This window comes from Rhineura floridana, chromosome 10 (assembly GCF_030035675.1).
Source record: "Rhineura floridana isolate rRhiFlo1 chromosome 10, rRhiFlo1.hap2, whole genome shotgun sequence".
NCBI lineage: Eukaryota > Metazoa > Chordata > Lepidosauria > Squamata > Rhineuridae > Rhineura > Rhineura floridana.
In genome coordinates, this window is record NC_084489.1 from 73123075 (window position 1) to 73143660 (window position 20586).

Genomic DNA, 20586 nt, shown 5'->3' on the forward strand with positions numbered 1-20586 from the left:
ATAGCCTAGGGGCGTAATTAGAGCTTTAACACAATCAAAGGCATCTCAGTTGATTGATTGATTGATTAAAGCCCATATGTTTCACTTACTCCTCTAAATAAATTTTATGTGAGTAAAAACAAAATATACTTTGTTTTTAGATAATAAATGCACTTCACAACATGCACAATGTTAAGAAGAGGCATCTCCTGCTATGCAAGAAGGGGAAATGCCTTTTCTAAGATGGCGCCTACCACCCCAGATTTTTAATTGAAAATATTTACATGCTTTAAAAAAAATCTGCTTCTGGGTGAATCAGGAACATCTTTCTAATCAAAATGTGTTTACACAATTCATCTACCTCAGTGGTTTGCAATCATTTTTCCCATGGACCACTTGAAAATCGTGGCGGGTCTTGGTGGACCACGTAATGATTTTTCTGCATGTTGCAGAAATTGCAATGCACTGTACTAGATGCGCTGTGATTTTCAATTTATATTTTATGGCTTCTTTGATTTCATATATTATATTTTATTGCATTACAATTTGCATTCCATAGATTTCAAACTATAATAAAATACAACATAAGAAATAAGAGATGCAAGAAAAAAGTACAATTAAAAATCAATATGAATATTTAATGTCGTGGATGGCTGCTGTCTCCATCTTCAACCACAAATCCACAGTCATGCTGTGGGCCATCTGAATGAAGCTCACAGACCACAGGAGGTCCATGGAGCACAGTTTGGGAACATCCAATCTAACTGATCCACCGATTAAGTGTTGTATCCTTAATGTTGCCATTTCATGATCTGTAGCATACATAACCAAACGGATAATCCAGCCTTGCATATAAAACTAAGAATCAGATGCTGGTGGATACCTGTAGCAATAACTCAAGCTGGCCTGTCTCCCAAAGAAGGTTTTCCCCACCTTTTGGCAGGTTATCAGTGAATATATATGTCATTATAGGTTTTAGAACAGGTTTGTGTAGGGCCAATTCACAGTCAGCACAACTCGTCACCCACTGAGCCAAATTTAGTTCACCAAAGACTTGCTCTCTTACAGCCCCAGGAAGGCAGCAAAAGCAGATTTATCAAGCCCCTGGTGGGCCTCCTTATATCAAGTGTGAAGAGCTTTTGACCTTCCAGATGTTGCTGGACTACAACTCCCATCAGCCTTAGCAATCATGGCCAAAGCCCAGAGATGATGGGAGTGGTAGTTCAACAATAACCGGAGTGCCAAATTCTTACCACACCTGCCACAAATGGATGATGCATTCCACCCTAGTAAGTCATAGGTTGTGCAGGCCAAGTTCTGACTGTCTGTAAAGTCCCATTGAGACATTTGTTGATTATAACCATAGTGTGGTTGATGTACTGGCTCTGCCTGCTCCACCCCCAGCCTTCTCACACTGAGTGGGAAGGTCTGAAGGGGGATTGTAAGCATGTTCAGCTGAACATTGTTACTGTCCTCCCTACAACCAGGACCTCTGATTGCACAGGGTTCCTGATCACCAGGAGCATTGTAACTGCATTTAGCTGAACATGGTTACAATCAGCCGCTTCAGACCTTCCTGCTCAATATGGGAAGGTCCTGGTGGAAGTGGGGATGGGGGAGAAATTTGATTCAGTTCTCATTTAATGGCAAACTTACTTAATTTGCACTTTACAAACAAGATGCAAACTGAAACACAGCCATCCTTTACAATTCTCTGAATTTTACAGTGCCGTTCTTCAGTCATGTAATTTGTATAAAAATGCATATACTTTGGTAAAGTGTGCATATAAATGCATTCAGTCATGAAAAAATAGCATGCAAAATGCATTATATTAGGGAACTTTGCAGGAATGTGTATATTATGCAAAATTGCCTAGAAAAAGTGAATGTTAAGAGAAATTTGCACTAAAATGCTGATGGATATTCATGTGAAGTTGTTTTTTTTTAAAAAAACAACAAATGTGGAGAGCTGAACTTAAGATTGGAAAAATGAGAGATTGAGAAAAACCAAAATTGGCAAGTTCCCCCATCCTTTGGTGAGCTTAATGTATATTCAGCTACAGTTAATGAACACTTGAATACGGCTAAATTAGCTCTTATATCTAGTAGTAATTTCAGAAGGAGAAGTAGCAATGCTCAGCCCCTTAAAGTCTTCAACTAATTCCAGCACTGTAACAGTGCACTCCGCACATGCTCAGATACAGTTTTCTTTTTACTTTTTCCATATGCTTCAGCACTGCACTCCAGCATTCAAAGCAGAGTCAGAGTTCTTATTAATGATTCTGGATGTCTCATAATGCCACCATCATTTTCTTTATGTGAGGTGAGGATAGCTTGAAACTATTACCTCCCTGAAATGCCATATTGATGTAGCAGCAAAGCCAACCCTTAGCATTTGTGGAACCTACAATTTTGCAGTTTAAAAGGTTACATATATTGTCAGTGATGTGCCCTTAATGGATCCAATGCCAAAAGAAATTGACTCCATTAAACCAAAGCAGTCTTTTAATTCCGTTTGGTGCCAACCCTTCACTTATCACTATTTCACAGAATCTTATATCCTGAATCAAACCTGCCAACTCCTTAGAGTCACAGTTGTACTAAATTTAGTTACTAAGACAATCATTCCAGTGTCCTCTCCCAACCTCAGACAGGCTACTTTCAAGCTATGCTGAGTGGGCGATTCTCTCTCTCTCTTGACAAGAAAGGGCAGCCAATTAGAAGTCTGCTGTCAAATTCAGCTCCTCACCTCACTGCTTCCTCCTGTTGCCTGGTTACAGTGCTACACTAACGGCACAATTCACCTGTCAGGATCTAGACTTTAGAAGGCATTCCTGCCCCCTTAGCCTCCTCTCTTACCTTCCCTCTTTCTTCCTGCCAATAGTCCATTACCCTGTGTGTCCATAGGTCCCATGTGTAGTTTTGCCCCAGTTCTACATTTTCCTTGGCTACTAAGTTGTCTGTTTTCTCCCACTACTTGTCTCTTGACTCTTCTCTCCCTCCCATATAGTTCATAGTCTACCGTCATCTTAAGTGCTGTGACATTTCTTCAGATTCATATCTCTGAGAGCCTCTGGTTACCTCAGTTCCCTGTCTCCTCTGCTTTTCTCCTCAGATATTCCTATCTTCCTCCTACCGTTCCTTCTTCCCCTTTCTCAGGCCCATTGGTATAGCATCCTTCCTTCAGCTTCAGTGCCTTTAGCCTCCCTGTCTCTTAGTTTATCTAGCTGTCAGGACCTCTTCCCATTCCTTGCTCTGTTTTAATACCAGACAAGCTGATCAGTTTCCCTTCCCTCACAGAAGTTGGACTGTGCAAATCTTTTTGTTTCCCAGTCATCTGAACATTCTATGCCACTCCACACCAGCCAATCAGTGTCAATGGTTTGAAGTGCAATGCAAAATAGATATTTGACACCTGCGATAAAACACCATTGAAATGAAGGACAGTCAAGGGTATGACACAGACACATTAGGAAAGGTAAATCAGAACTCATTACATCTCCTGAGCTGATTTATATAATAATCTGATGAGCAATGTTTCTTTTGCCCAACAGCAGAGAATGCAGGGTGGGTTCACACCTTGCTTCCCCGGATGTCCCAGTGGTTGCAGGAACGTTGTAACACTCCACTCACCTCGTGGCTGGAGGCGACAGACAACCGCCTCTCCACGTGGTTAGAGCCACCTCACGGTAAGTTTTTTCAGTGGGCATCACATGGCAAAATGTTTGTGCAGATTCACTCTCTGAGTGCTTTAGCAGGGTTTAACTTTCATTAGATATGAAAAAAGAAATTTTGTAATACTGACAGGTTGGATTTCCCTCCCCTTAAAAATTAGGCAGATTTTTGGCACCTACTGTAGACCTTCCTCTTTCAACAAGCCTTTTAAGTAGAGACCTTATCCCAGTCTGCGTCTATGTTGGAATTTATTTTAAAGATGTTTTTAAACTTTTTTTATAGACGTTTTAAAGATGTTATGTTTTTGAGATGTTTTTGAGATGTTTTACAGTGATTTTTGTGTTTTGCTGCCTTGGGATCCTTCTGTGAGGAAAGATGAGATATAAATGTAATAAATAAATAATAAAAAAGAAACTTCTTTAAAAGGGGGGGGAAGAGGAATTTCAGCAGGGGAAGGATAATGTTAAGTTGCTTTGAGGACAAATTCTTAACCAGAAGTATCAATTTATTTAATTTGTTCAAATATTTATACCCCAACTGTCTTCATCAAATCACCCCAGTATGATTCCCAGCCCATGTCCCATATCATGAATCACAGAATTTTAGAGTTGAAGGCGACCTTTAAAATCATCTAGTCCCAAGCTCCTGCTCAGTGCAGGAACCTTGCAACAATATCGCTGCCCGATGGTTCTCCAGCTGTTCTTTAAATACTTCCAGCAAAGGAGATCCCAGCACCTCCTGAGAGGACAGTTTGTTCCACTGTTGCAGAGCTCTTCCTCTCTTGGGGGAGAGTCCAATGGCCTGTCTCTTGCCTAAGATAATAAATAAATAAGTAATAAGTAAGTAAGTAAGATGGAGCCACCTCTTTTGGCCATCGGTGGTATTTGGTGCTTCTCTGCCCTATACTATCAGGGACAAGAAGTGTTCAGGAAAATATTAATGTACCTCCAATAGGAATGGGGGAGAAATTCAAATTTAGTTTGCATTTAAAGGCAAACCTACCTAATTTGCACTTTCCGAAACAATACAGGAACCGAAGCAGTCATCCTTTGAAATTCACATTTCTCTGAATTTTGCAATATGATTCTCCAGCCAAGTTATGTGTACAAAAATGCACATGCTGGGGTAAAGTGTGCATAGAAATGCATACATTGGTGAAAATAACATACAAAAATGCATTCTGCTATGTAAAATTGCTTTGCAAGAATGGATATATTAAGCAACATTGTATATGAGCTCCTTATGTATATTAGGAGAAATTTGCGCTAAAATGCTAATGAATTTTCATGAGGACTTTTTAAACAAACTGATGTGGAAATCTGGAGAAATAAATTTAAGATTGGAAAAATGAGAAACTGAAAGAAACCAAACTTGACAGATTTGCCCATCCCTAACTTGTAAGCACACTATGCAGATATAGAATTGCCATCTTTTTTTCTTTTTGGCAGTCCTCCTATGCCTTTAACAAGTACCTAATCGGAAAAGAAAAAACAGCATCTGTTTTTCCTGCAAGAAAAAAAAAACTAACAGGTTGCCATCGTAAACAATCAAAGGTAAAGGAGACCTGCCAGAAGGAAAGAAGGGGGTTAACCCTACCCTAAGATTCCAGTGCATGAATCCTTTGTGGATCACAAGGTTCCAGTGTGCTCCCAAAGGTGTGTGAAAGCTCACATGGTTTGCATGCATAAATTTTGTCCTTGGCATCTCCCCTCCCCCCTCTGTGTGTGTGTGTGTGTGTGTGTGTGTGTGTGTGTGTAAGTCCAGTGCACACAAGATTAGGTATCTACTGAGACTCTTTGGTGAACGATGGAGGTGCAGAGAGACCAGGGCCAGTCCAAGAACATTGTGCTGTCAGAGGCAATATGGTGCCCTCCTTTTCCCTATGGCAGTTGACTCATACTTCAACACTAGATAGCATCCTCCACTGCACCTGGGGTCAGCAGGTAGTTTACGGGGTGCAGAGCAATCTAACTTAAGGCACTCAGGGAAAATGCTGGGGGGGGTAACCTCCTGTCTGCCAGCATCTGCCGCCTCAGGCAGATGCCTAACTTTGCCCAGTAATAGAGCCGGCCCTGGAAGGGATGCGCAGGCCCATTAGGTTGTGAGGTCTGTGCTTGGAGATTAGAAGCACCTGTTTTTCCCTGTTACATGGTCTGGCTCTCCAGTTAGGTTTTAGGTGCCCTGCAAGACCTTGGGATAATGAGCTTTTCCTTGCTTCAGGTTTGCCAAATTCAGTCTGTAGTTTTGATGTATGAGGATGGAAAACATTAAGGAAATTATACACACAAGCACGGTGTTTGGCATGGGCTGTTTCTTTCTCCACAATTGATTTGCTGCGGTGTCTTGTAATTTATTCATGCAAGGAAACAATGATGGATGGTGTAAATTATTCTTCTTTTTCCCTTTTGACTTAAATAATAATTGCCAATATTTCAGAACTGTATGGAAATATAGGGGGAAGACAGTATCCGCAAAGTGTTGTAAATTGTGATTTGGTGGTACATTTTCGCCTACCTTTCCTCCTTCAAGAAATGGCGATTTGAAAAAGTTTTTCCTACTAAGGTATTTCGCTCATTGTGAATGGCATTGCTAGATTGTATTTTTATTTTGCAAGGAGAGGGTTCCTAGAGCATCTTAAGGCTGCATGTAGTGGGGAGATCTCATCTAGTAATATAAAAATGAAAAAGATTCAGTTTAGACACTGGGTTCTTCAATCAACTGTTCTTTTGTTCAGAGTCAGTAGATTTGGGATCCTTGCAAAGTTTGCAGAGTCAGTAGATTTGGTCACATTTCCTTAAGGCAGTCTCTTCTGCAAAGGGAAAAGTTGAAAACTAAAAATGGGTATTAAACAAGAAACTAAAGGCTTCCTAAAGCTCTTCTATTTTATTTATTTAATTGTTTATTTTGTATGCCGCCTAGTTAACAGTGTCCTTTAGGTGATTAACAAGAATCATTAAAAGCAAATGAGAATCATTAAAAATCAGATAGAACCACTGTACACAAATAATAAATAAAACCAGCAACTGAAAACATACATTAATTACAAAGCAAAATAACACAGAACTTCTTAAAATGAACTCAAAACACCTGAGAAAATAAAAAGGTAAGAAAAAACCATAATGTAGGTGCTAGGAGAGCCTTTCTGAGGAGCACATTCCACAAATGGGGAGTCGCCACTGAAAAGGACCTTTCTGTCTCTGGTAGCCACCTACAGTAATTCATTTGGTGAGGATACCATAAGAAGAGCCTATGCAGCAAAATGAATCCTGAAGCCATAAAATCAGCTCAAAGAACCTTTGCAGTGAGCAAAATCATAATCAGTGGATCAGTTTTTGATCCTACGAGGCACTGATAAGATTGGCTAATTTTTTTCTTTTTTCTTTCTTTTTACCAGTCCCTTTCTTGTGTCTTTAACAGCAGCCTGACATAGCAGATGAAAAAGTTAGCCCTGAGAATAATTGATTAGGGGGACGACGACACAGTTTTAACTGTTAAATTTCTAAACAGGTCACTGGTGGTTGTTTGGTACACTGCCTGGTCCAGTCCTATTGAGAGAAAAGTAACCCATTTTGGATTTTATTATGTGATTTTGTCTCTGTTGTGTCCTCATGCCTTGTATGATGCTTTGTTGATGTGTACATTTGTAATTCACACGTGGTCCAAGGAGATATTAGAACACTACAACATTCCTGAATGGTAGGTTAGACCAAGAAAAAGGGAAGTTAACACAAAGCTATTCATGGTGGAATGACTATCAGGGTCAAACCCTGCCCACACCCAGAACCTGGAGACTCCCTGGAGGAACAGCAAGGGGAGCAGGACTTCCCAGCAGATCTCCACACTGCCAGTGACCCTGAGAAGGCATCAGATCCAGACCTCACCCCAGCACTGGAGGTCTCAACACCAGTTGCCTGGGTTTGTGGTCAGCTTTCAGACACACACACCCCTTTGTCACCCACAGGGTCTCATCATCATCATCATCATCATTATTATTTTGCTTGCTACATTTTTTCTCAAAGTGACTTACAGTACTTACAAGCATCTAATATAACATTTAAAATACATTAGAGATTAAAAAGAAAATAATAATAGGAGTACAAGAAACATATAGAGTTGGTCCGTATAGAGATAGGCTATACATATTTCAGCTATACATATTTAAATGTGTACTCTTCCCTCACAGACAGCCACAGTCAATGTCATTGATGACCAGGGATTATAGTGTGGGCTCACCCACAGCTCCATGTAACCCACCCCCAGTCTGGGGTGGGGAACCTCCAAGCTGCATTTGTCTGGCCACACCCCTCCCTGGCTATGCTTTGTACCCCATGTGATTTTACCTGGCTAGAATGTGTCCTTGAACTCTGGCAATGCCTCTTGCTTCTCTAGATGGATGACAGAGAGGGGTGTCTGAGTGTGTGTAGTACCTCGCCTACTGTACGAAGGCAAATTTTACATTTGTTGTTCTATCCACTTTTGCCTCTGGCCCCATCCACCACTGGCATGAGATCCTCAGAAGGTTTCCATAAGAAAATGTGGCCCTCAGCCTGAAAAAGGTTCTGTACCTCTGCTCTAGCCATAACAGCTGCTGTCTTTTCCTGCAACAAATGGCTCAGTGAGCCATTGGGTGTACAGGCACCTTTGAATTGCACTACTCGTTTTCCATATTATTATTACTGAAACATCTAAGTGACCTTTCTGCTGGTACACTCACCATCTGGATTGCATTTCCGTATTGTGCCACAGCTTGACAGCCTTACAGTTTCGTCTGTAAGGAAAATTGTGTCGGTGCTCCTTTCAGTAGTTATGAATCCTCAATATTCACCTTCTAAGGCCTCCTTGCTGGGCAGCAGGACTCAAGGATGGCTGTGTTGACTTTGAAGTCCAGCCAAGCTGACATAGCACAACCTTCTGCTGCAACCCCTAAGTCAGCATAGCGAAGTGGCCTCCCCACAAAGCCCTTTGATGTGGCAGACTGAGCAATATCTGGAGGATGAAGAGGAAATTACAATCCCCTATTTTTTCCCCTGCCTGGAGCAATGGCCCATGTGCACCAAAGGCACATCTACTATTATGTTAAGAAGAGGGACAGCCAGAAAATTAGCATGCTTCCCATGTTCACTGGATATGTCTCTGCTGCTATAGTGAAAGAAGAGGCAAGGAAAACCTCCTGTTCTTTGTGGAGGGCTAGCTGCAGAAAAGCAAAGGGATAGTGGTCATTCCCCCCTCCCAATCTGGTTAATTTTAATAAACAGCATGACTACCAATGGCATGTCCAGGATTGCTTGAAGGTGGTCATTCTGAATACGAGCACAGTTGCCAACATTTGAAAATCCAAAATATAAAATACTGCCTTCTTCCCATCTGTCCTTTAAGTCTTCAACCCTGACTCCACTATTAGACTATTTGTTTATTTATTTATTTAGAAAGATTTATATACTACTTAGTAAAAAAAATCCCTTAAGCAATTTATATAAAACAGTGTAAAATATTCATAATGCAATTTCTATTCATAAGAAAATAGTTATAAATCAACAGTCTTAAAAATAGACAATTAAATTATCAAAATACAGATAAAATAACCAGTTTTAAAAGTAAATATGCAATGCAAAATTACATGTCTGGGTAGGCTTAATAACACTAACGATGATAATGTAATATAAGAAAATCATGCTATATTTTGTTCATTTCGATTTTCGAAGCAAGCTAATGCTGAACCAAACTGATTTATTGCAAATGTCTATGGCACACTCCTTGGGAAAATGATTGGTCACTGGAATTGCTTTCAATTCCCCTCCATGATGCCATCACCTAGCTAAATCTAATTGGCTACACAGCATTGGGACATCACCCTACTTTCTGCTTTTATCGACCCCCTCGTGGGCAGCTGCACATGGCTAGAGGGCTTTATAAGTTCAGCTTGGTGGTTAGGGTGATGGAGAAATTCGATTCAGTTCACATGTAAACCTCTCAAATTTGCACTAAAATTCTGATTATTTTTTTTTTAAAAAACTTAGATGCAAAAATGTTGCGAATGAAATTTTAAGATTGGAAAAATGTGAGACTGAGAAACCGAATTTGTTTGTATATTCATTTATTTAGAAGGACAGATTCACCCATCCCTACTTAGTGGTCAGGAGTTGTACAGGACTGATCTATGCAGCAATGCTAAATGGAAGGATTACAACAAGATCTCTCTTACACATCTGTCATTATGTTTCCATTGCCTCCAACAGCAGCGTTAATGCAAGTGGAATTTCCCCTTCCTCTCCCTTTTCTTGTTGCACTGCTGGCTGTGTCACTTGGGTCTTGACTTTCAAGTATTGTGCTCTTTTTCCTTTGCTCCAGTCTGCTGCTGGTGCTAATGTTTAGTGACAGTTACTCAGCGCTAATGATCACCTTTGGGGATTTTTCAGAGTGCTTGCCTCTTGCTGGTCACTAGTGAAATGTAATCAATAAATCTGCCAACCAAGATTTTCATGTTGCCTTTCCTCTTAGAATTGAATGAACACCACTATTACTGATTTGTGACAGAGGTCCCCCCTGCCCTTAGCAGCAAAAGGAGCCCCCACATGGAATTCGGCCAGTCCAATTGATCTACGAAACGGGCTGGTAAATCTGAAATAAATGTAAGGGAAAACAAGGAGTGTTACTTACCACAGAGTTGTCCCATGATATACAAGTCTTGCTTCAAATAGTATACACAGGAAAAACAGAACAGGGGAATAATCGTTGGTTGTGTTCTTATTTGTTAAAAGTAAGCTCCTTCCATAAGTACCCATTAACCAGCATTTTATAGATACAGCGCCTGTGTTTGCAAGATATTTTTTATGTATGTATATTTGTTGTTGTTATGTGCCTCCAAGCCGACTACAACTTATGGCGATCCTATGAATTGGTGTCCTCCAAGAGCATCTGTCATGAACCACCCTGTTCAGATCTTGTAAGTTCAGGTCTGTGGCTTCCTTTATGGAATCAGTCCATCTCTTGTTTGGCCTTCCTCTTTTTCTATTTCCTTCTGTTTTTCCAAGCATTATTATCTTTTCTAATGAATCATATGTATGTATATATGTATGTATTTATTGAATCATCTCTACCCTAGGGATGGAAGGATATATACATTTCGGTTTTCTCGGTTTCTGATTTTTCCCATCTTAAATTCAATTCTCCACTTTTCTGCAGTTTTTTAAAAAAAATCCTCAAGAAAATTGTTCAGCATTTTAGTGCAAATTTCTTCTAATAAACACATTTTTAATGCGGTTTTGACTAGTGTACACGTTTTTGGAAGCAATTCCTCCTAATATAATACATTTTGTATGTGATTTTTACTTAGACATTCATTTTTATGCACACTTTCCACTGATCTATGCATTTTTGTACACATTGGTTAGAGAACTGCATCACAAAAAAAAGTCTGAATTTCAAAGGATGGCTGTGTTTTGGTTCTCATACTGTTTCAGAAAGTATGAATTCGATAGATTCAGCCTTAAATGAGAACTGAATTGAATTTCTCCCCTAATCCTAATCTACACTACAAATTTATATCAGATTCATACTAAATGAATACAAATTGATATTGCTTCACACTTCCCCAAAAGAAACATTGGAATTACCAGCACACACATATTCACCAGGGTCCAGGCTGCTGATGCTGGCCCTGATTTAACTCACACTTATGCCACTGTAAGCTACCTCTGGTATCCATAAATTTGTTGCTGCACATGTTAAGGGACACTAGGAGAGAACTTCAGTCTGTCTTTCCTACCTGATCAGCATCTGAGTACATACTCTGTAGTCCTGTCCTGTCTGGGAAATACACCCAGGCTAAATTGGCAGTCTCTTGAAAGACTTGATTGGTGACTGGTTTGGACATCTGTTTCTCTACCTCATGCAATGTGTACTAACTAAAAGGATGAGCAGGGTTTTTTTGCCTTTTGGATTAAATACCTATGAACGTGTTTGTCAGTTTATTACAGCAGATCACAGTGTAAGCTGACATTTATTTTTTAATCAATGACCGGCATTGCTATTCTTTCAAGCTTTCCAGCTGCGTTCTGTGAAGTAATAAACAGCGTTGAGGTGGATGCCAAACTCTTTCCCAGAAATGTGTCTAACAAAAGAATTACTTGCTTAACAAGTTCCTGTCATGGTCTGAATATCTTCTGTAGTTTAATGGAGGGTCTTGTCGTGCGTGTGTGATGGGGAGGGAGATAAATATAGAATCCTGGGATATTTGTTTCTTATTTGTATTTTATGGTGCAAAACATAAGAAGAGCCTACTGGACCAGGCCAGTAGCCCATCTAGTCCAACTTCCTGTTCTCACAGTGGCCAACAGAAGCCTGCACGTAGGACCTGAGTGGAAGAGCACTCTCTGCTCCTGCGGCTTCTAGCAACTGGTTTTCAGAAGCATGCTGCCTCTGGTTATGGTGGCAGAGCACAGCCATTATGGCTAGTAGCCATTGATAGCCTTATCCTCCATGAATTTGTCTAAGCTTCTTTCAAAGACCTCCAAGTTGGTGGCCATCACTCCCTCTTGTGGGAGCGAATTCCATAGTTTAACTATGCGCTGCATGAAGAAGTATTGTATTTTGTCTCCTACATCTTCCAACATTCAGCTGCGTTGAATGTCCAAGAATTCTAGTAATAAGAGTGGAAGAAAACTTTTTTCTGTCCACTTTCTCCATTCCATGCATAATTTTATACACTTCTATCATGTCGCCTCTGACTCTCATTTTCTCTAAACTAAAAAGCCCTAAAGGCTGGAACCTTTCCTCATAGGGGAGTTGCTCCAGGGGTTGTACTGATATATATATATTAGTAACTATAATGATATATTTATCATTAACTACAATGGTAAAATGCAGTGGTTGAACAATCTTTTAAACCTCAAATCTACTGAAATACACTTCTAAAAATAGTGCTGTGTGCTGACTTCCTCAGCAAATGACAGAAGAAGACATTGCTAAGATAATTTGGGTATTTAAACAGGAAGAAGAGTTGCAGGTAAGGGTGGAGAAGGAATTCATTTGGTCTGCTTTTCTTAGGAGACTGACCCAATTCGAAAGTCCAAAACATGCTTGAAGATCAGGACTCAACTCCCAACCAGATTACGCAGTTCTCCGGATTATGCAATGCAGTTTCTGTGAGCAATGTGTATTTTATATTTAAAATATTATATAAAGGAAATATGCATTGAAAAGCATACTTGGGGAAATGCATGCAGAGATGCATACAGTAATGCATACAATTTAAATGTGAACTTTTCATGCATCCTTTTCCAATCAAAATCCAGGGAAAATGAGACAGAAAGGACCTATGATTGGGAGTCAATGAAAATGGAAATGAACAGACTAAGGCTGATCTGTCCATTCACAGTTACAGGTAGAGAGGAGTGAATCTGTCAGTTTCAGTTTCTCCTTTTTTCCAATCTACAGTGCAGTTCTCCATATTTCCACACATCAATCTACAATTTTTAAAAAGAAAACTCATCATTTTTGTGCAAATTTCTCCCAGTATACACATGTTGGTATGCAATTTTGCCTAACATATCCAATAAGCAAAAGATTTTTCCTTAATATAATGTATTTTGTATGTTATTTTCATGAATATATGCGTTTTTAGGCATACTTCACCTTAATATGTTTTTGTACGTATTACTTAGCTGGAGAACTGCACAGCAAAATTCAGAGAAGTGCGAATTTAAACGGAAGGCTGTGTTTCAGTTTGCATATTGTTTTGGAAAGTATGAATTCACCCTTAAATTCGAACTGAATTGAATGTTTCCTTCATCTCTAGTTACAGGTGAACAGTATGTGACTTTCAGCTGCCAGTAATGATCCAAACCAGTGACTCTAATAAAATGACATTTCTTTAATTATTGTGTCTTCTAAGTGACTTTAAACATCCTATTTCTTTTCTGAGACCAAAACAACCGATGGATTTCTCCATCGCAAGAATCTTTCTATGTTTCATTTATTTTCTTCCTCCATTCTTTACCTGGCAGAGCTGTCCTTTTTGTGAATTTATGGTGTATTTCTGGGCCTCTAGGTAGAAATGTCCTTGTGTTTCTCTTGGGAATAATTGGTATGAAGGTAAACATTAGCTGCTCTGCTTGGGGTGTTTCTGAGCAACACAGAATAAATGTTCAGGGCCCAGAGTGCAGGCATGTGATTGGCAGGTCTATTATGGCTGTCCTGTGCTCCTTCTTGTAGTTCTTTTTATTAGTTATTACAATATGGGGACTCAGGCTTCGGAACACTGGGCATGAAGCTTACTGACATTAATGAGATGGTTGTCAATAATAATCACCAGAAGTTAGGATTTAATTTGGTACCAAAACTCACCTGGGCCAGCTCCAGTACCTATTTCCAGTGCTAGAATGCATCCCTTGGAAACAATATGAAAGTAATGGCTTTGAGCACTATAAGGAAGAGGGCTGGCCCTATCATTAAAGGCAGCACATTTATCCATTGCTTTGTTTATGCATACATGTTTAATTGCTATGCAATGTGCTGTTTGGATTTTCCCCATCAGGCACCAGCATATTTGGGGGGGTTTCTTTCCTCATCAGTGAGTAACTGCAACCAAACTGCTGAAATAAGAAGGTCTTCTAGCTTATAAGGTATGGCTTACAGCAGAGCTAAGGAACCTTTGCTCCTCCAGATGTTGCTGAACAACAGCTCCCGTCAGCCCTAGCAAGCATGACCAATAGCTAGGGATGGTGGAAATTGTCATTCAGCAACATCTGGAGGGCCAAATGTTCCCCAAAACTGACTTATAAGGATAGCTTGAATCTCAACAACTGCCATAGCTGAATTTAATACGCTTGCCAGGGAACCCTTTACTGTAGGGGTGGCTAATCTGTGGCCTTCCAGATGATGGTGGATTACAACTCCCATCACTCCTGACCATTCACCATGCTGAGTCCATCAACATCTGGAGGGCCACAGGTTAGCCACCCCTGCTTTACTGCCTGTTGAGATGCTCCAAAACATCACCCTAGTAGCTTACCACAGGCAGCTATGCGCAAAGATAAGATAATTATCTTTTGTGTTTCTAGAGCTAGTTGAAGGAAGATTGCTCAGTACCTTCTGATGGTTGGAAAATGTTTCTTTAATGAGGATAGACGGCTGGTGGCTACTAGGCAGGACATACACAGGTGGGAATTGCTGGTAGAAAATAATTGAGAATCGCAATGCTGGAGAAAGCAATTGAGTTCTAGTAGCTGCAAAAGAATGAGCATGGGGTAACTGGATGGTGATATAGGATATGTCTTTGCTGCCATAGTACCACATAGCTGTAATTCCTTTGCTGGAGTTCTAAAGATTGTTTTTCGTTTATTGTACTGATGGCAATTCTCTTAAGACTAACTTTTTATACCTGTTGCACATTTGTAAGCTCAGTCACAAGGCTGTGAGATTTTAACGTGTATAATGCATTAACTGGTTATAACACCATATCCTTGGCATTTTGGCCACAAGCAGAGAAATTCAGAGCAAAGTTAAATCGCTTCCCATACTTAACTCCATTGTGTTGGGAGACATTGAACTCTGGAACATTTTCGCAGCATGGGCATTTTCATCCCTGCAATCCTGAGGGCTGATGGAGGGAATTAAGAATGGTAAGGAAACTCCTTGCTTTTTGCGGGCTTTGTTAGGAATGAGTATCATTACCTGAAAAAGCAGCACTAGCAGTCAGCATTCATGATGGAGGGAATTTTGTTACAAATGGGGATCATTTTGTCACACAAAAAAAAGGTTTGGAACTTCATCGTCTTCTAAGAGCCTGCTGAGTCCATTTAAAACCTGCATCTGAACATCATCTGCCCACCAGTATAGTATGACATATTAATCTTTTTTTACTGCTTTGCTGCTTGATTTGTGGCTCTCATTTCTCTAGCCCGAAGGCTATGGTTTTCTAAAGTGACGGTTACACTCAGATCCTTACAGGGAACAAAATTACATACATAATACATTTATGGATCCCTCTTAGTTACTCCATAATGGATTCCGTATTATGGATTTCTCCCAACCCCGAAGAATTTTGCAAGAAAAGGAGCATTAGGATTTTTTACAGAGGTTGTGACTCCAGGCAGGATGTTGCTGAGCTCTTGTTCCCATTCCCTGGCAACAAAATGAACACAGATGGAACATTGGTGCAAATTTATTAGGTGTTTTACACCATTGCCATCCCTGGAGCTTTGCTTTCTGTCTCATGTTAATAAGGCTCCTAAATATCAGTCGCAGGTTTGGAAATCTACCCTGGACACGAAAAGGAAACATAATCAAAACATAGCATCATTTTTGTTTATTTTTTTAAATACACTTTACAGTGTTAAACTTGTTTTCCCTCATAGCAACTCTGCAGCATGCACCACTTCTAGTACCATTTGTCAGATGGAGAGTGGAGCAACTTGAAGGGCACCCAGTGAATCTATGGTCTCACTAAGGCTTTTAAGCCTGGTCTTCCAGCTCCTGCACTCTCACAGGTATCTATTGCAGCAGACTGGCTCCTAATAATAACAGCAACATTGGGAAGGATTGGATGATACTCTTATTTGATTGCTCACTTGGGCAAGATGGAAACCAAGAGCATACCCATCTTTTCTGCCCACTCAGTGTGCTTGTGCCATCTTTGATGCTGCCAGACATCTATGTGTCTGGGCATGTGAACATATACCCAAGTGGCATGGTGGATTGCCAGATTTTATCTGGGATATTAGCATCATGATTTGGGCCTGTGAACATTGGAGTGTATGCATGTACACTCTTTTTGAATGTTATTCCCACATATGGATGTGCGGTGGCATCGGGATAGGCAAGCCAGATGAATAGGGAGTGATGGCACACTCTTTCTCCATCAGCTAAGGAGCCAGAGCAGATAGGAGATCATCTGGTCCAGTCAGTGCATTTATATAGCAGTTCTGGAGTGTTCAAATCATTTCTGCATAACAATTGATGAGGGAAGGAGTGGGGAGAGTGTTGTTGCGCCCAGGTCCTCCTTGCAGGTTTCCCATAGGCATCTGGTTGGCCACTGGGAGAACAGGATGCTGGGTAGATGGGTTTTGGTCTGATCCAGCAGGACTCTTAAAATGTTCTTATATTCTCATACAGAATCTTGGTAATCCTTACCACATCAATAGAAAGTAGGTCAGGAGAGTGCAAGAATAGTGGCTTATCTAAGGCCACCCAATGAGTTCACAGATGTGGCAAGGGCTGCTTTCAGACATGGGGTTTATTGCATTGGTTTTTCTGATTATAATGGTGGTGCTTCTGTCCTGATTTCTAACATTCCTTTTACACTGCAGTTCCCAGGGGAGTTTTAACTGATATACTGCCATGTCACGTTAAATTTCATTCGCACTGGTGAGATTTTGTGACACAACAATGAACATCATTGGACATGTCACTACTCCCTCACCCTTGCTGCACATGCACACTTCTGTGCCCCCATGGAATCAGCAGGAAAGAACTGTACGCCAGGATATACTGCCCCAAATTCCAGCAATTTACTCCCACGATTTTCTGGGTTAATGGGGTTGCAAACTGATTTTTTTCTGGAAGCAATTAACATAGAAATGAGCACTAGACTTGCATTATAGTCCACTAGATTTCCAGAAGTGGCTTTTGCACCGTATGAAGATCAAATAAAATGCAGAAATTATCAGGTAAGGAAACATTGGGAAAATAGAATAAACTGCTGGCTGAATGCAGCCAAGACTTCTTTCACAGTCACTGTTCCATTGGGAAATGGGCATGATAAGGATAACAATGAGTGACAAGAATCAGAAGGGAGTACTTCCGATTGACTGACCTCTGGGGAGTCCAGTGATTCCTTAGAAGAACTTCAACATGGAGATAGTTAATGGCAGACATTGTTCCCTGAAAGATAGCTTGCTTTCTCACTACTGTTGACTATCTCTATAATGTACAACCACATGGAGTGTTGGGCTTCTTGCAGGGCAGTGATGGGGAATCTGTGGTCCTCCAGATGTTGTTGGACTTCAACTCCCATCAGCCCCAGCCAGCACGGACAATTATAAGGGATCATGGAAGTTGCACCAGAATTCCCCATACCTGTTCTGGTTATTCACTCAGTTCATGTGAGGTAACAGTGGATGCCTGTTAGCAACCGCACCATTTTCATGGTTTCATTGCTGACATATAAAGCCCTGAGCAACTTGGGACGAGGATACCATTAAAAAAATCACCTTTCCCTATTCAGTCTTGTCAGAACTTCCAGATTATTGGAGGAAGACTTGTCAGTGGTGCTGCACTGTATAATATGTTGCTTGGCTACGTGCCTTCTCTTTAGTTGTGGCTACTTTTTTGGAATTCTCTCCACCTGCTGTATTGGAGGCGCTTACTGCAGTGTGCTTCCAAAGACCGTCAAAAACACATTTCTTTGCTTTGGCTTTTCCCGATTAACTTATTTGTTGATTTTAAATTTTGTGTGTATCCTTGTTTGGTGTTGATTTTATTTATATATTAGTACTTATTTGGTTTTATTTTCAAAAACATTTTAATGTTGACTTTCATTCTGTAAATTGCATTGGGATCCTTGAATAAGAAGTGATGATTTTAATATCTTGGACAAGATAGAGGTGATTTTAATAAATATGTCAGTAACTAAATAGTGCCCCAAGTAAACTGAGTATGCCCCCCAGAATGTATGCCCCAGAATCTTCTCTGATGGGTTGAGATTCTGTGTGGTGATATCAAGGGGTTCCTAAACAGAGGAGTCAATGAGGAAAGGATTTCTGAAATTTTTAAAAACACTTTTAATATAATGACCACTAGGGAATTTCAGCTTCCATTTATAAAAAAAAAGTAAAGAAGTTGAATGTAACTCCCTCCCCCTTGAAGTGTAGATCCTATGCCTAGAGCCTGTCAGCTGGATAAGATGAAACATAAAGAATGGGAATAATTTTAAATTAAGTGGCCAGTCATCATTAATTCATTTTGTGCTCATTACAGTGCCATTAATCATGATTTATGCATTGGGCACTAATATGGAGTTGCACTGAAACTCTGGTTTGCCTCTAATTTTATTTCAAGAAAAATAATTGGATTGCTTAAAATCTGACCTCTTCTGCCTTGTTTCTCAGTCTTTCAGAAGTGATGGCTATGGGGAAATTAATCATTTTGGTGACTGGCAAAAGAGAACCAAGTTATTTTGGCTCTGAAGCTGAATCTAGAATAGGGCATAGCAGAAATCTGGAAGAGACTACTTTTGAATGAAGTTGAGGTGGTTCAAGTCAAGCACAAACATTGTAAAGCCACCATAATACTAGTCAAGAATGACACAGTGCTTTTGTTCCAACAGCCCTGAACTTGTAACTAGAAAATAGCACCTGCTCGCCACTTCACAACAGCACCAAGTTTTTTCCCATGTGAGAAATGGCAAGAAGATTACTCCACTGCTTATGATAGCTTGGACTCTCCTCTTGGATCATAGACTATGGGTTGGGAGAGGGCTCTTTAACTAAGGCTACTTGTACTAGCTGTCAGAACGCAAAGCCACTACAAGTGCAGGGAAGCTTAATTCCTTGGTTATTTATTATTTATTAAATTTATATCTCACCCTTCCTCCCTTTAGCATGGGTCCTCAGGCATGAAAGGCCAAGGTAAAGAAGTGTGCTTACAGCAGGTGGGCTGATGGGAGCAGCAGTGTTTGACAGAGACAAGGGTAGGCATTTTGAGTCCCTCATTTTGGCTTGGTGAAAATAATCTGAGCTCTCCTAGGATTTTTTGGCGTGTGTGTGTGGAGAGGGAGAGAGACAGAGTTTGGGTCATTCATGAGTTAAAGCAGGGAGAGTTTGGGGGAACTCACATATCCCTAACATTCCCAAACTGTTTTCAGCCGTGAAGATCAATATCATGCCCTTTTGAATTGGTCCAGGAGACAGGTTGGCTGCCAGTATTTATTTATTAAATTTCTATCCTGCCCTTTCTCCCAAAGAGGCCCAGGGTGGCAAAACTCCAAGAAGTAAAACAGTATAGCATAAAACAAAAGAAAACACATTTTAAACATTTAGAAACCATCCCAAAACATTTTGAACCATCTTTAAAAATTTCAAAACATTTAGAACATCTAAAAACATACTCAGCGATCACATACCCTCATAGGTGTTAATTTAGAAGTTGCCATGGCCAGTATCTTTCAGCCATCAAATGGCTAGGTATCATTGTTTTGGACCAGGTGTGACATGTTTGTGAAAATGTGCTCCTCTTAACAAAAAGGCAGTGCAATGTGTTTACTCCCTAAACAACATACAAAATATAGTATTTACCTGTGCTCAGATTAAATGCAGACTGTCTGTTAAACCTCTAATTATCTGCTTGGCTTGTGGGTAAGATAGTACTATTCACTTATTAGTTTTTGTTCACTTGTCAGCTGCAAAAAAAAAATACTTCCAAGCTGTATAAAAGAGCAGAAATTCTTCAAATTGCTTTCTCAGTGTAGCTATTGTAACCCTGACAAAGAATTGCATAATTCTATGAATTGCTTGATAAGCCTAGTTACATGAGGCCTAACACTTTCCTGAGGAATGTCAGAAGCTAGAGCAGCCTTTCCCAACCAGTGTGCCTCCAGATGTTGTTGGACCACAACTTCCATCAGCCTCAGCCAGCATTGCCAATGGTCAGGAAAGATGGGAATTGTTGTCCAACAACATCTGTAGGCACACTGGTTGGGAAAGGCTGAGCTAGAGATTCATATGTATTGCAGGTAGTTTAATTCTAATAGCTATATTTCCTGACCCTCTCTGCATATCTAACACAACAGGTTACAAATACATTGCACTGAGATGAGAAATACAAGAGAAATACAATGTTTTGTTCACATACAAGAGGGGCAGTGAACCTCTGGCCCTCAGACTTCATGAGGCTTGTCAGGCCTCCCCATCTCACCACCAAGGTGGTTTCCTCCAG

General features: G+C 40.3%; 1 protein-coding gene across 2 annotated transcripts in view; it reads left to right on the forward strand.

The window, feature by feature from the left end:
* Window positions 1–20586, forward strand: part of ADARB2 (adenosine deaminase RNA specific B2 (inactive)) — a 471433-nt gene that overhangs the window by 167140 nt on the left and 283707 nt on the right. For both annotated transcript variants that reach the window (XM_061586916.1, XM_061586917.1), the window contains exon 2: window positions 3534–3668. In XM_061586916.1, the coding sequence (XP_061442900.1) occupies window positions 3534–3668 (135 nt within the window). The remainder of the gene's footprint in view (window positions 1–3533; window positions 3669–20586) is intronic.